The sequence below is a fragment of the Camelus bactrianus genome, chromosome 32 (assembly GCF_048773025.1).
Source record: "Camelus bactrianus isolate YW-2024 breed Bactrian camel chromosome 32, ASM4877302v1, whole genome shotgun sequence".
NCBI lineage: Eukaryota > Metazoa > Chordata > Mammalia > Artiodactyla > Camelidae > Camelus > Camelus bactrianus.
The window spans coordinates 22,902,669-22,917,921 of NC_133570.1; the positions used below are offsets into that span (position 1 = coordinate 22,902,669).

Below are 15,253 nucleotides of genomic sequence, written 5' to 3' on the forward strand. Positions count from 1 at the left end.
CGGCCAGCCTTCGCGCCACGTGACCGCTCCGCTACGGGGCGTGGCCGCGGGCGGCTCCACAGCAGGAGGGGGCCCGGGAGGCGCGCGGCCGGCCGTGGTCGCGCCCGGGCCGGCGCCCCCCCGCCGCAGGGCACGATGGTCGGGTCCGGGGGCGGGGCCGCGGCGCGCGTCGAGCGGAAGGAGCTCGCGCGGCGAGGCACTGAAGGAGGTGGAAGGGCGCTTCCTCAGGGCCTCGGCGCGGCGGCTGTGGCTCCCCTGCGGCCCCGAGAGCGCCCCTGACGCTCCTGCCCGCGCGCGGCGAACGCCGGCGCCATGTCGGCCTACCCCAGGAGCTTCAACCCGTTCGACGATGACGCGGAGGACGAGGGTACCGGGCCGGCGCCGTGGACTGACGCCCGCGACTGCGCGCCAGCCGACCGGCAGCAGGCCCTGCGGCAGGAGGTGCTGCGCCGCGCCGAGGCCACGGCCTCCAGCACCGACAGGTCCCTGTCCCTCATGTACGAGTCCGAGAGGATCGGGGTCGCCTCTTCCGAGGTGAGCGCGCCCGTCCCCCGAGGTTCCTGGGGGGTCGTCCGGTAATCCGGGATGGGGTCTCTTGCTTTAATGACTTCAAGGCTTGTAATACTTTGTCAGCTACGTAGAAGTGTGGTCTTCAGTACTCGAAACAGGCCGTCTGCCCCCGGCCGTCTCCGAGCCGTTAGTCCCTTTGGCTGGTTGTTTCTTATACTCCTGGTTCAGAGGTCATCCCCACGCCGTGTGCTATCCAGGTAAGTGAAGATTGTGGACAGCAGAACCCGGACTTGGGAAGTGGAGAGTCAGTTTATTTTACACGATCAAGTGGCCGGAAGCCTGGCCCCAGGGCTTCAGCCGCTCCACCTGGAGTGACCCAGCGGGGACTGCGTGCCTCCGAGTAAGTGGGCCCTGAGTTCTTCCCCGGCATTGACCGCTTCTCCCCCTCGGCAGAAGGGGTGTTGAAATCTTGTCTGCCTGAAGGGCTGCTGAGTGAGCCAGAGCTGGAGTCTGGTCGGGCCCAGGGCCTTCCCTTTCCTTCCCAAATCCAAACGAAAATGTCCAAGACAGAAAGTCTGCGGTCTGTGACAGTCTGTTTTTCCGGCTCACCTTTGTCTAGTCTTCTTTTCATCCTTAGACGATCTCAGTACTGCCCGTTGCCACTTTCTTGGGTTGTCCCCCCTCCCCACCTCTCCCTGTTACAACATCCATCATTGGCCCATCTTCTGTCTTTAGCCTCATTGAGGAAGTTTAGCTTGTGTCTGTCATATTCCTACGAGTCCCAGTGGAAGGTGTTGACTTAGATTTGGGAGGATTGCCTGTGGTCTTAGGGCCAAGGTGGAGGGTTCATTTGGCTAAGGGTCCTAGGCCCAAGGAAGCCCACTAAAAATGTTTCGAAAAGACATCTTTGGAAACAGAACAAACGAAGAAGGAAATGAGAATGATAGAGTAGGATATCATGGCAGAGGAGAAACTGGGATCTGGCTTTTAAGGCTAAGGTGTAGATAAGTGTGAGGAAGAGGAGGAGGAGGTATGTTCCTAGGCAAGAAAGGAGGCACACAGAGGCACTGGCCCAGCGCCACAGCTCCTGGACTTCTGAGCAGGAAGTGATGCCCAGGAAGCCTTCCCAGAAAGGGCCTGAAGGAGGACGCAGCATGGTCAGGAGCACCAGAGACACGGCAGATGGAATTGTTTCATACAAATTGTGGTGAAAGCCCCACGCTGCCCCCAAAAGTCCTTCTTCTATGCAGTGGGGACTGGGAGAGCAGAGACAGAGGGACACCTCAGGCCGTGAGGCTTGACATGGCTGTGCCAGGTGTTGCTCTAAAAGGTGCGGGATGATTATGGCTGAGCAGGTGACAGACTGTCATCAGCACAATTACGCACTGGATTTTTCCAGGGTTGAATCACTTCTCAATTATCCATGGCCCTGGGAAGGCAGGAATGGTCAGCAACTCACCCCACCCTGTGCTCTCCAAATTGTCTGAATCCATCTCATCACACCCACCCATCTGGCTCCACCCCTCAGAGTTGGGGGGTGGGGGCAGGTGAGTTCGGACCTGACAGGCCCAAGTCGCCCACTAAACTAACCTCCCAACCTAGACAGGTGCCCGCCAGATACCCAGCGCTGAGATGTGTCAAAACAGGACCTGCTTTTATAGAGGATTAGGACTTCCCAGGTAACACTAGGTCGTAAAGGTCACCATAAATCCCAGCTTGGCAGCAGTCTTACTTAGTCTCCTCATCTCTAGCACTCAAGAGCTGCCCTTCTCCAGTGAAACTTGCAAGGTTCACATCTCAGGAAGGCTCTCGCCTCAAGTCCTGTCCCCAGAGCCCAGAGGAGAGGTGGTCAGGGCAGAGCAGGTCACGCCTGGCCGTTTCTGTTTCCCAGGTGACTTGTTACTTCTTTTTCACAAAGTTTAGTTTTTGTGAAGCGATACTCCAGTCACAGGGTTGAAAATTCAGAACATCAGAAGGCTGTGCAGGCTCCCCCAGCCCCGCCCCCAGGCTGTACAGGCTCCCCCCACCCCATGGGCTTTTTGGGCCTCCCACCCACCCCCTGCAGCCTGCTGCGTCCCTTCCTTCAGTGTCATCGTGGAGATCCGCTGTGTGTAAAGACATACTGACAGTCTTTCTTTTTTAACTTTAACTTAAGCAAAAGCATCCTGTACCTCCCAGACACACGTTGCTTGCTGGGATTGGAGAGCATCCCACAGCAACACACGGGGGGGGGGGGCAAGGGTGCCGCTGTTTCTTTTTCTATGGTTGCATCTCATTTCCCTGAGTGGATGGCTTCCATTTCTGCAGCCAGGCCCCATGTACTGGGCGAGCCTGTTTGTGCCCCACTAGGATGTGGTCTTTGTGCCCCCCCGTTCACTGCCTTAACCAGAGAGACTGCCTGCCCAGGGCACCCCTCATCCCCTCTGGCCGCTGAGCATGCACCAGGGATGTCTTGGGAGGCCTGGGATCTCAGTTCAGGGAGGCTGACAATAAATGTCAGGCCCCGGCCCCTGCACGGCCGGCGCGGCAGCACCTCCAGAAAGAATCTCAGGGACTCGGCCTTGCGTGCACGTGGCCTCGTGCAGGGCCTCTCACCTCGTTGGTGTCTTTCCAGCACTCAGCAGTCACTGAAGCCTTTCTGGGCATTCAGTTCAGAGGAGCCTTTTCCAACCCAGGAACAAAGGCCATCACAGCCGTCTTTGTAGGGTGTCCCCATGGTTAGGGCAGTGAGGACGTCCTCTGCGCAGCTGGTCTTGGGGCAGAGCCTTCCCCTTTCCAGTGGCAGCTGTACTGACCAGAGCCTCCCCTCCAAGGCAGCCCACTGGGTTTGCTGCAGCCAGAGTTCTCAGCACACACCTCTCCTGAAGCAAAGGCTGATGGAAGTGGGCAGACCTCTGCTTGATAAAGTAACTCCCGGTGGATTTCTAAAAGTCAGCTTTGCAGGAGGAGCCGTCTCCTGCTCAGCCTTCTGCCCTGGCGCTTCTCAGCACAGTGCTCCTCTAGTGGCTGGCAAGTGACTGACTGACCTGGGATGGGAAGGGAAGGGATGGGGAGAGTCAAGTGACTGAGTGACCCAGCATGGGAAGGGAAGGGGTTGAGGAGAGGATTGATTGGAAATGGACAGGGGATGTGGTGGGAGAAGGAATCAAGCTTTGTGGCTCTGGATGATATAGGTCTACTCTGGATTTATTCTTTTTGGTTTTTTGTAAACCATCAGTGATTGAATTCAACTATTGAGAAGTTCCGGGATCACATTTGCTGGCCCTGTAGCTGTAACAAGGCGCCTTTCAAGGTTGGGTTGTTACTGTCCAGGCAGGTCAGACATCCCACCCTGGCCCTGTGGCATCTGGCCACGTCTGCTGCTCCTTCCTGAAATGTCCACCCGTGGCTGCCATGGTGTCCAGGGGGACCATGCTCTCCTGACCAGATGATGTGCTGGGGAGGCCAAGGGGCTGTCTGTTCTCCAGCATCTGCCTCCAGGCGGTGGTTCTGAGAGTGAGAGTGCTGTTTAAAGGTCATGTTCGGGAGTCCCCAAGACCACCCTCAGGTTTAATGATTCTAGAAGGAATTATAGAACCGGATAGGGCTGTTACACTCATGGTTATGGTTTGTTACAGTGAAAGGATACAGATTTTTGTCATCCGAGGTGCAGGGATGGTGGGCAGGGCACAGGGGAGCAGCACAGACCTCCCATCGTCCTCTCCCGGGGAGTTGTGTGGGCCATGCATACTTCTCCCAGTGGTGATGTGTGACAGCACACAGGGAGTTGTCCACCAGAGAAGCTCGCCCAAGTAGGGGGTCAGCCACGAGGCACAGCTACCCGCCCAGCTGACCCGAGTCCTCTCCAGCCCCTGCAGAGGTCATGCCATGTGGCCCAAGGCCCCATCATAAGTCACATGGCTGACGTAGACTGTCAGGCTGGCCTCAGGATTCAGAGAAGCAAAGTCACTCTTATCAGGATAATCCAAGGGCAAGGAGCTGGACAAGGCCTTTCCTGGGAACACGGGGTATGGGCAGCCCAGGCCTGCTGAGTCAGCCGTGCCGGTCAGCCTGCACACGCCCTGGGAGACACCAGGCTCTGCAGTGGGTTGGGGCCGGTGGCCCTGCCGCCTGGCATCCTCACCCACTCCCCATCCTGCTCTCCACGCAGTTCCTCTCACCCACTGCCCCTGGCCCGCTGCTCCGTCTGCCTGGATGCTCTGGCCCCACTTGGCCTGTGACTCCTGACTGTTCCACTTTCAGTTTCTCACCCCATCGGGGAGTCCCCGACCCCTGCCCCAGGCAGACATGAAATCCCTGGGGGGCTGGCTTTGGCAGGGGGTGTGGCCTCTGTGTGTGTGTGTGTGTGTGTGTGTGTGTGTGAGATGCTTGTGTTTGTCTCCCCACAGGGCCGTGGGCTCAGTGCCACAAGGGCCCTCTGCCTCCCCTGGGTTCCCAGTGCCGCCAGGTGTCAGCACGGGAGAAATCAGACCGGCCTCAGCCATCTCCTGTCCTCTCACCCTCGTCTGCCCTGCCAGGCTGGCGACGCCCTCAGGGCGGAGACTTGGGGTTGACCCGTGTACCTGGAACTCTGATCAATTAGCAACTCTTACTCCCCCTCCTCAAAGTTAGCCCTTGCAAGATTTGCTTGACATATTGAAGGACAATTTTTTTTCTTTTTTGCTCAGAAAAGCCTGATGGTTTCTTCAGACCTGTGTCATGAGCTGGTGAAAAACATTTAAACATCCAAAGCTGTAAAGCTTGGCAGTCCTAAGTGTATGTCCAACCAGAGTGCAGCCAACGTTGTAGCTATGTGTCTGTATGTTATATTTTTAAACTTCACTCACTAAACATTCAGAATTAAAGTTATATATTGAGTTCCTAAGTGCCCTAAAAGCCTTCTGTTAACACATTTATATCTAAAATGGGCTCCAGCAAACCCACTATGTGTAGATTCGTTTATCCTCAAATCTCCATCCAGGCTGTTGGTTCAAGATTGTTTGTGACTTTGTTGAGCGTCTCTAATGACTGTCTGCATCGTTAGTGTAATGATGAGCCATAGGGAGATTCAGGTTTCGGAGATGCAAAGAAAGCAGCCTCTTGGAGTAGAAGAAGAGAAGCTTGGGGGTCTCGTGGCTGAATAGGGGGGTCACAGGGAGGGGACATGGCTGGAATGGCATGAAATTGGGATTGGACCAGGTTTGGCCCAAATAAAGTAAGGCGTTCGCACTGCCGTAGTGGGGGGTTCACATCCACACCCAGAAGCCTCAGCTCTTGAAGAGTCAGGTCCAGGCCGCCCTGGGGACACTGGAGGAGGTAGCCTAGCCAGCTGAGCCCGTCCTTCCCTGCCTGAGGGAGCATGTGCTGCAGGCAAGGGGGAGGGAGGAGTTCTCCGTTGGGACAGGTGCTCAGGGAAGGCTTCTCTGAGGAAGTGACCTCTGAACAGAAACCCAGATCAAATGAGGGAGGAGCAGAACTGTGAGGAGCTTTACAGGCAGAGCAAGTAGGATGTGCAAAGGCCCTGTGCCAGAGTCGCCCTTGTGACCAGTTTTAAAGCTGAAACTGTGGATTGGCCGGAATCACACACTAACAGGGCCCAGAAAGGACACCAGAATGTAGTCTCTGAGTTTGAAGACCTGACCAGGGCCAGTGACTCAGGTGGCCCAGTGGTAGTCTCGTATCTGAAAGAGAGAGTCCAAGAACCACAGCCCAAGTCAGAGCCCTGGAGGGTCACCAGTGCTGGGGAGACAAGAGGAGGGTGGAGCTGGAGGGAGTCTGCCACCAGTCCAGGCCTGCACTCTGACCCCATCCATCTTAGCGTGGTCCGGAGAGCCAGCCTCTATGGGCCAGAGGGAGAGGGACTCCAGAATAAATAGGAAAGAAAGCAGGCAGGTAGTGCAGAGAGGGAGAGACAGAGGGATGCGTGTTCACCGGTGACAGCGTCGTCCGCATGTGTGCCAGCTGAAGGCTCACAGGAGCCTGCCGGTGTCCTCAGTTGGGTGGGGAATTATGGAAGAGTCATGCCGTCCTCTCCTCCCCAGGAGCTCATCCGGCAGCGAGGAGCCCTGGAGCGCACGGAGAAGATGGTGGACAAGATGGAACAGGACCTGAAGGCCAGCCAGAAGCACATCAGCAGCATCAAGAGCGTGTTCGGGGGGCTCGTCAATTACTTCAGAGCCAAGCCTGCAGAGACCCCGCCCCAACAGAACGGCACCCTCGCTCCCCAGCCCAACAGCAGGTGAGCGGGCCCCCAGCCGTCCGGATGTGGAAGAGCAGAAAGTGGGGCTGGGGGCGAGTGACTCAGGCCTTGAAGGGACCCAGGGACCCTGAAAGTTACTCACTGGGGGGGGTTTGTCTTTAAACATTTGAAACAAGAAATGTTCTCCGCTGCTCTGGGTTGTGTTGGTGTGGTCGCTCTCCAGTCTCCACGTTCTGCTGATCTGAAAATCAGTACAGGTGTAACTCACCTCACAGACTTTTTGCCTTAAAGTCTGTGTCCAACTTTTCCATATCTAATCCAGTTTAGCCATTGATCATCATTTTAAAGGTAGAGATTATTTTCCTCAAGTTATGGCTAGAGAAGTAACAAAATCACACATGCAATTTTGTGGGTATTTGGGTGTTATGTGTTCAAAGATAAGAATTGAGTTTCTGCTGAAATGGATGACTGCTGTTCATCTCAGATCAGAGTGTCTGGTTTTTACTATAAAAACGATGTAGCCATATTATAGAAAATCCACACCTTACCTGCCGTACCAGGAAAACTTAAAATTCTGGTTGTTCCTCTTATTCAGTGTTTTCATAATTGCAATCCGAGTATTCATTTGGCTTTGTAGCCTGCTTCTTTTATTTAACCCAGAAGCTCATGGGGGCCCACAGGACTCCTGGGAGGCACTGGTGAGACCCCCATGTGGTCAGGAGGCCTTTGACTTTCTCACATGGGCACCGCTGGAGAAGGCTGACTGCACCATCGCAAGGGTTCCTCCTGTCTAAAAGTTTTCTTTTTCCCTTGCCTTTTATCCAAAGATTGAAAGAAGCCATAAGTTCGAGTAAAGACCAGGAGGCACAGTACCAGGCCAACCACCCAAACCTCAGGAGGCTGCACGACTCAGGTCGGTGGGGACCTGGCTCCTGCCCACACTGGGGCTCTGTGGGGACACTTGGCCACGGGAGTGGTGCGCAGCACCTCTCAGGGAGCCAGAGCTATGCTTTATGGTGGTGTCAGCCCTCCTTCCCCCGAGGAGAAAGGGATAAGGGGGTGGGAGCCTGCTTCATGCAGCTCTGAGCTCTTCCAGCCGAGAGAAGCCACTTGCAGGGAAGCACCTATGATAAGTAGGGTGATGACCCCCAGAGACGTCCCCATCCCAATCCCAGACCCCAGAAATACATCAGGTTATGTGGCACGGGGGAACCGTGGTCATAGGGAATTACAGTTGGCGACCAGCTGACCTGGGACGGGGAGATTATCCCGGGCCTGCACATGGACCCAGTGAAGTCACTGTGAGTGGAAAGGGGGCAGAGGAGAGAGTGTCCGAGTGAGAGACCTGAAGGTGCTGCCCTGCGCGCCCTGAGACAGAGGAGGACCACCTACGGAAGCTGGACCTCCAGGAGTCGGGAGAGGTGGGAATCGGATTCTCCCTAAGAGCCTCCGGGAGGAGGACACCCGGGTCAAAGCCCAGGGAGGCCGGGTTGGACTTCTGGCCTCCAGAACTGAAGGGTGATCTGTGGTAGTTTGTTCCAGCTACAGGGGCAGCTGATGCAGGCTGAGCCCAAGTGGGCGGACAGGCCGTGGGCCAGGAGGGTGGGACAGACTGTGTTTTGTGTCACATCACCCCATTCCTGTCACATGACAGGCCCAGACGCATCCTGTATCTGGGAAGGAACTGAGGCCTCCTTGGGCTCATATAGACAGACCCCCTAGAAGGCCAGGCATGTCAGAAGTAACCAGGTGGTTATCGTGCCGCCCTGGGGGGGCACGGAGCCCACTGCTGCTGGTTGGCACGGCCAAGGGGGGCCAGCCTGATGGACGGGGAACCAGAGAGGGACAGAGTTCAGTCTGCAAAGGCAAAAGCCTCCAGGGAAGTGAGAACTAAAGTGTACAAGGCCTGCCAGACAGCCCAGCTTATCTTCCCCTGAGGAAGTGGGGCAGGAGCCCTGCACCTGAAGGGCAGTTTTAGGAACTACGGGAGTTTTAACTTGTATTAGCTTAAGAAACTCAGAAAAATACAAAAACAAAACGAGACACCGTATGGGCTTGTGTAAGTCATGCTGGAGGAAACACACCAGGTTGAAAAAGAGATGCTCCCCAGAAGACGTGAGCTGGACGACACGGCTTCTCTGTGTGCATTTCGAAACCGAAGTTCCAGGAAGGTTTCTTGGGGCAAATGCGCCTTATTTAACATTTCTTTTCCCTGAGCCTGTGTAGCTCTGCGTGGCTGCAGCTCCACTTCCATACCAGTACCAGTACAGGGGTGCGTGTGTCTCTTAACCCAGCTTGTGTGCCCAGGTATGCCCAGGTGACCTGCAGACTGGGGGGCTTTGATCTCCGAGGGGCTGCCCCTCCCTCTCCCACCAGCCTGCCCAGAGCTCCTCACTCCCACACCCATCTCTCAGGGTAGCTTCAGATGTACCGCTTTACCTCTTCCACCCGTTTTCCAGATTAAGGGTTTCTGTTGGTTTGGCTTTTTTAGGAGGTGATTATTTATTTAGAAACATGATTACAGCTTATTCAAATGATAAATTTGATAGGATACATGTTGTTTTATTTAAAATATTGAGAAGTTAATTTCATTTTAAAGCTATAGGTAAAAGCTTTGTTAACTATTTTGTGTTCACATATCTACATTTGCCTAAATAAACCCAAATAAAGGAATATCAATAGATCCTTTTCTTCAATCCGTTACAAAGCCAATGTACCAAAGGAGTACAATTAGAATTTGGATCTCTCATATCAGAATAAGGTTAATTTTGTGAAGCAGCATTTCAAGGGATGTCAGTGAACATGTCTCCTGGTGTTTCTTTGTAACGCAGACTCTGTCCCCGGTGGGGCTGGTTCTGCCATGAGTACCGAGGCTTACCCAAAGAACCCGCACCTTCGGGCCTACCACCAGAAGATCGACAGCAACCTCGGTAAGCCTGGGGAGGCCCCGCCCCAGCCCAGCCACTACGAAACCCGGTGTCTGCCTGCTCCCCCCCGCCACCCCCAACACTCTCCGGAGTCTGTCCCCTTGTCTCCACCCTCACCTCTCATCTGGGTGGTGACAGGGATCGCTAGGGAGCCACACACTGCAGCCTGGCCTCACAGAGCCCCCACTTCCCCTCTGGGAGCTGGGCACAGGGACAGAACCTGCCTCTGAAACAGACACCAAAATCCTGCTGCCCAACAGCAACCACTGATTTGGTGTCACTCCTTCCGTGTCCCGTGGATGTGTGTGCAGGACGTCAGGTTTTCTGGATTCTGCTTTTTCACTTACATCTTTTATCATTTCACTGTATATCACTTCTATATTTTCACTTTTGTTGTATCTTCACTTATACCACTTTTCCTAAATCTTTTTTCCTAAAATGTATCTGAAAAGCCCACTTTGCAACTCCACGCCCTGCTGTTAGACACTCAGGTGGTTTCCCGCAAGGAAGCCTCTGGCCATGTTTTGTGGATAGGTTGCTAGAAGTGGAATTATAAGGTCAGGAAAAAGAGTCTCCTTTTGAGCCCTGGAAGAAATCTTCACAGAAATAAGACATTGGTTTTGGAGAGTAGGCACAAACAAGACCATGTATATAGTATTGGTATTCCGCCACCCACAGTGACCGTCACCGCCCTTGGGGCAAACATTAGCACAAGACCTGTGTGGCCAGGGCCCCCAGCCCCCGGGGAGGGGGCCACCCCAGCCCTCCCCACACTTGACAGGCCTTTGCCCTCAGAGCCCAGGGAAACCCCAGAGGCCACCTCTCACTTCTGTCCTCTGGACTCTGGAGCCAAAGACCTCAGGCAGAGGTGCGACTGCCGGATCTGACCACCACAGAGAAACAGGCTTACGGAGCCATCCATCCCCACCAGAGGTTTCCCCACCACAGAGAAAGGCTGTCCCCATGCTGCTGGGGGAGGGGCCAGGATTTGCGGGAGGCGGGAAGAAGAATGCGTCCTGCTGACCCAGGGCTGAGGGTGTTCGGTGGGGCTGAGACCCACAGCCCAGGTGGTCTGAGTGGTATGGGCAGAACGCAGCGTGGCCGTGGTCCCATCCTGGGCGGGCAGAGCACACCTGAGAGTGGGGTCAGAATGTATACCCGCCTGCCCCTCCCGCCTCCCCTGGGTGCAGGGAGGGCTCTCACTCCTCACGTTTGGACTTGAAGTTCAGTGACAGTCACATGACCTTTGCCGCAGTAGCATACTCAGTTACCTGGGACTCAGCCGAGGCGGCAGCACCTTCTGTCCTTTATTCCTCCTGACGTGACTCTGGGCTGCTGGGCCAGTGCCCCCGGCTTGCACAGAGGCCACCATCTTCCCAACCACAAAGTAAACCAAGGAAATGGTCCAGCCTGGTTTGGGGGGTCGGGGCTGTCTATCATCCCCTATAACACCCACAGCATCTATGCGTCTGCACACCTAGGGAGTGGTAGCCAGGCATGCACGAGTGTGGGAAAGTGTGAATTTTCATAACAGAGGCTGGGGGACTTCATGGCTTCTGGGTTCAGTGGTAGCATCTGTAGTTCTTGTGTTTTCTGGGAGGGCACCCCCGGTGACAAGACAGGGACGGAGCCCCCATTTCTCATGCTGCTTGCAGAGTAGAGGTGGGTGGGTGGCAGCCTGTTCTGGGGGCTCCTGTTAGACAGAGCTTCCAGGTCTGTCTCAGGTGTTTCCAGATGGGGATCCTCACCACTGTGGACCTGGGATTCATCCAGCCTTAGGGAAGCTGGAGCCGGGAGGCTGGAGAGCAGGCATTGCTGAGTTCTGCCCACTGGCGGGGCTTTCCCTCTGGAAGCACAGGCCAGCAGTCTGGCTGTTCATGACCAGAGTTTACTGTGGAGTCTAGGAAGAGAACATGTGTTCCAGGCCCCTTTGTACTGTTTTCCTGGGTACCACCTGCCTTTGCAGTGTGCAGGAGCTTACTTGAAGGTTCAAAGGCAACTGAAAATGATATAGACTTCTGAATTTTTAAAAATGCTGGAAGGACAAACCACCATAAGTGGTTACTGTTGGGGGGCAACAGGAGGAGCGGCTCACACATGAAGCCCTTACTACTTTCTTTTCATTTGCACATATTTTGGGACAAGTCACCAAAGCCCTGGGGTCTGGCTTGTCATATGAGAAAGAGGAGTCAGGAGCCTCGTGCTGGGGAGCCCCTTGTCGGGGGGGAGGGTGCGGGTCCCATTGCTGTGACTGAGCGCTCAGCCCATGTGTGCGCCCCTCTCCTGCAGATGAGCTGTCCGTGGGCCTGGGCCGGCTGAAGGACATAGCCCTGGGAATGCAGACGGAAATCGAGGAGCAGGACGACATTCTCGACCGCCTCACCACCAAAGTGGACAAGCTAGATGTCAACATAAAAAGCACAGAGAAAAAAGTTCGGCAGCTTTGAAGACAGAGGAGGATTCCACTCCATTGTGATGAAAAGATGCGGAAGATCTTCCAGATTCACGAGGAATTTCGTTTCTTACTTTAGTATGTGATTTAACACGTGTTTGCAAACAGTACCGTGGAGTGGGTCTCGAGAGCTTTTGTTGTGAGAGGACACGCGTCCCACTTTTCTCAGGGCCGACAGTTTCTCAGTCCTCTGAGCTGAGTGCATGGAGTTTCAGCCTGAGCCCAGCGGCCCGGCCCATGTGCCTGCCCCGGCGTCTGATGGCCTGCTGGAGTGGGAGAGAGGACCTGCATTTCTCACTTGGAGAGGGAGAGGGAGCAGATAGAAGGATAGGGGTGGAAGTCGTCAGGAACCACCAGCCCGTTTCCCTGTCGGCCCTACTTCTGGTCCCCAGGCCTTCCAGGGTCAGAGCACTAAGGGCCATGTGACCGATTGTTTGTGGAGGTCCTTCCTCCCCACCGCCCCCCTACCCCTGAGCACATTGTGATTCTCTAAGCCCTTGGGAAAGGACAGCGTTAGGTTCAGGATGGAGTATGCTGGCATTCTTGGCTATTTCATGGACAGAGGTCACCTCTTCTGTGCCCGGCCTCTGTCCTTGGCACGTGCTTTATTTTAGCAGGAGGGGTGCAGACCCGCACTGGTCACTGTGATGCCTGGAAAGGTGGAGGGAGCTGGGTATGCTCTGCGGCCCCTGCACTCTCACCCAGGACTCGGTCCACGGTCCGGAACGGGCTTTCCCCTGGCCTGAGGCTGCCTGGCTGCCGACCAGGGACCAAGGACTGGGGACTGAGGACCAGGGCCTGCAGTGCGTGGGGCTGGAGCATCACATGGACATGGTCCACCAAGCTCTCCACTCTCAGGTCACCGTGACCAGGCCCCCTGGTCTGGCAGCGTTTATTCAGCGCCTGGGGTCGGCCCCGTCCCGGACTCCCACCCACTCTCTCTCGCACTTCTAGCAACAAGCTTTGACTCCCCACTCGGTTCTCTGGTACCCAGTTCTAGGGCTGGGACTCCACAAAAGATGCTGACTGCGTAGGAGGATTTGGCTTTTTTTTTTTTTTTTTTTTTTAAAAAGCCCAGACCTTATCATTTCCACTGGCCCAGCTTGTTCTTTCCTCCCAATTTACAAAAAGAGAATCATTTAAAAGCACTAATTAAAATTGATTTCTGTACTTAAATGAATTTCTTTGTGTTGGTACCACCAACTGTGTAGTTGAAGCCACAAGGCCCTAGTCTTTTTTAAAAGCAAATTAATATATTTTGCAGATGGTGAAAGCAAGACTGATTTTAATAAGACAGGTTAGGTCAGAAACTGAAGTCACGATGCCTTTCACCTTGAAACCTGGCACTGGCACCGTGGCCTTACTGCTCTGGTTCAGTAACATATAAACAAAGTCCCTTAACAGTGAAGCAAAGCCTTGAAAGGGCTGCAGGAATGCATCAGTGTGTATGTAGCAGCTCAGGTATAAAGTTCCATCCCACAGTGCATGAATGGCCTTCCTGTAAACACTGACGGCCTCCCCAGGCAGACACAGCTCTGTCAAGTTCTGGCCGCTTCGGGGTCTGAGCCACATCCCTGAGACACGATGGAAGGTCACTGGAGCCCACATCCGCTAATCATGACCTCGTCCTGATGATTCCCTTAGTAACTAGAAGAAGGAAAACTTCCAGACACACGCCCAGCCCACACTAGAGTCCACGGGGCTTTCAGCAGAAAGGCTGCTCAGAAGGGTGAGGCCATGCAGCCTGAGTTCTGTCTGACCTCCCTCCAGCATCAGCAGGCGTGGAGATTAGTCCATAGACCTCAGACCTGAGTTTATTTTCAGGTAAATACACAAAGTCCCCTTCCTCTCGCATGATGGGAGATGGGATCGGTGATTTAACTGACTTCAAGCAAAGTAGCACTGTATTTTCTGTACCTGCCCGTCCTTTGTTGGATTGATGGAGCCAGTCACTGCTCTTTTTTTCCCCACGCGACCCTCACTTTTCTAGACACATCTCGGGCCTGTGACAGGGCCCCATATGCTTTGTTCTGTTCCTGCTCATGTCCCTTATCCTAAGGCCTGGGCAGGGGGCCTGTGCTAACCTTGCGCTGGGTCCTCGCCCTGCTCCCACTCCCAGGGAGGGCCCCTTACAGATGCTGCTTCATGCAGAAGTTGCTCGCATCCTCAGAGAACAAAGGAACACCTGAGGGCCCTCCAGAATCTGCCTGTGATGATCGTGGTCAGAGAAAACACTCTGCCCTCCAGATGCATGTCTCGGGGAGACCCCAAGGTGCCGGGGCTGGGTTTGGCTATAGGACGGGCTCCCAGACAAGACAACACCAACAAACTTGGCTTTGCCATGTGGGGTCCTTAAGACATCAGTATTTCTACAGTCGAGCTGCAGACAAACCGTGCCTTCCAAAAAGTGACTTTTCTAACTCAAGGTTGTTTACATGTTGTGCATGTTACTAACTTAAGTGCATTCTCCTTCGGAGGAAACATTCTGACATCGAGTAGTTTAACAGCAGTGGGTGGCTTCATGGGTGTCTTCTCTGCGTTCTATGGGAAAGGACGCCTGAATTGAACTCAGGTGGCCAAAAAAGATGTATGTAAGTGCATTTTAATTTCGCTTTCTCTAACTTCTTCTTGTGAATATGTGATTTTTAAGCGTACACTACACCAATTTAGTAAAATTCTTATACTTTGTCTAGATAGGGCTTTTCAGCAGAATTTTTCAAGTTACCAATGTCATTAAGCATCTTCAGAGGAATAAGATGTCTTGTGTACAAACTGACGAACTAGACGTTAAACATGGGCACAGGAGGGCTTTCTGTTCAGAGCCTGTGTCAGAACAATTCTTAGACTTCACGCCTTCAACTCCACAAGTGACCATATTCCATAAAATAAAATGTGAAGTTGTTTTTTAATCAAACTCTGCCCCTTGTGTAGTCATTTAAGAGTGGGGGGGGGAGGGTAAAGCGTAGTGGGTAGAGGGCATGCCTAGCATATACGAGGTCGAGGTCCTGGGTTCAATCCCAGAACCTCCATTTAAAAAAAAAATAAACCTAATTACCTTCCCCCTGCCAAAAACAAAACAAAACAGAATCTGCAATGTAACAACAGCTAAAAGGCAAACAACAGGAGAAGAATCTAACAGAATTCTACCTGCCATCCCACGATGGGTATACTCAAATTAAAATCTTG

The 15,253-nt window shown here is 54.0% G+C and overlaps 1 protein-coding gene across 1 annotated transcript; it reads left to right on the top strand.

Moving 5' to 3' along the window:
- Positions 1–143: 143 nt before the first annotated feature.
- SNAP29 (synaptosome associated protein 29) lies at positions 144–14,981 on the top strand. Its single transcript, XM_010956989.3, has 5 exons — positions 144–534; positions 6,531–6,727; positions 7,516–7,601; positions 9,520–9,618; positions 11,905–14,981. Exons 1-5 carry the CDS (start codon positions 313–315, stop codon positions 12,060–12,062), a joined length of 762 nt encoding a protein of 253 aa, XP_010955291.1. The 5' UTR covers positions 144–312; the 3' UTR covers positions 12,063–14,981.
- The last annotated feature ends 272 nt before the right edge of the window (positions 14,982–15,253 follow it).

Coding starts and splice junctions, on each gene's coding strand:
- SNAP29 (XM_010956989.3), top strand. CDS start 313: ATGTCGGCCTACCCCAGGAGCTTCAACCCGTTCGACGATGACGCGGAG. Junction 535..6,530: donor TCGGGGTCGCCTCTTCCGAG/GTGAGCGCGCCC, acceptor TCTCCTCCCCAG/GAGCTCATCCGGCAGCGAGG. Junction 9,619..11,904: donor GAAGATCGACAGCAACCTCG/GTAAGCCTGGGG, acceptor CCTCTCCTGCAG/ATGAGCTGTCCGTGGGCCTG.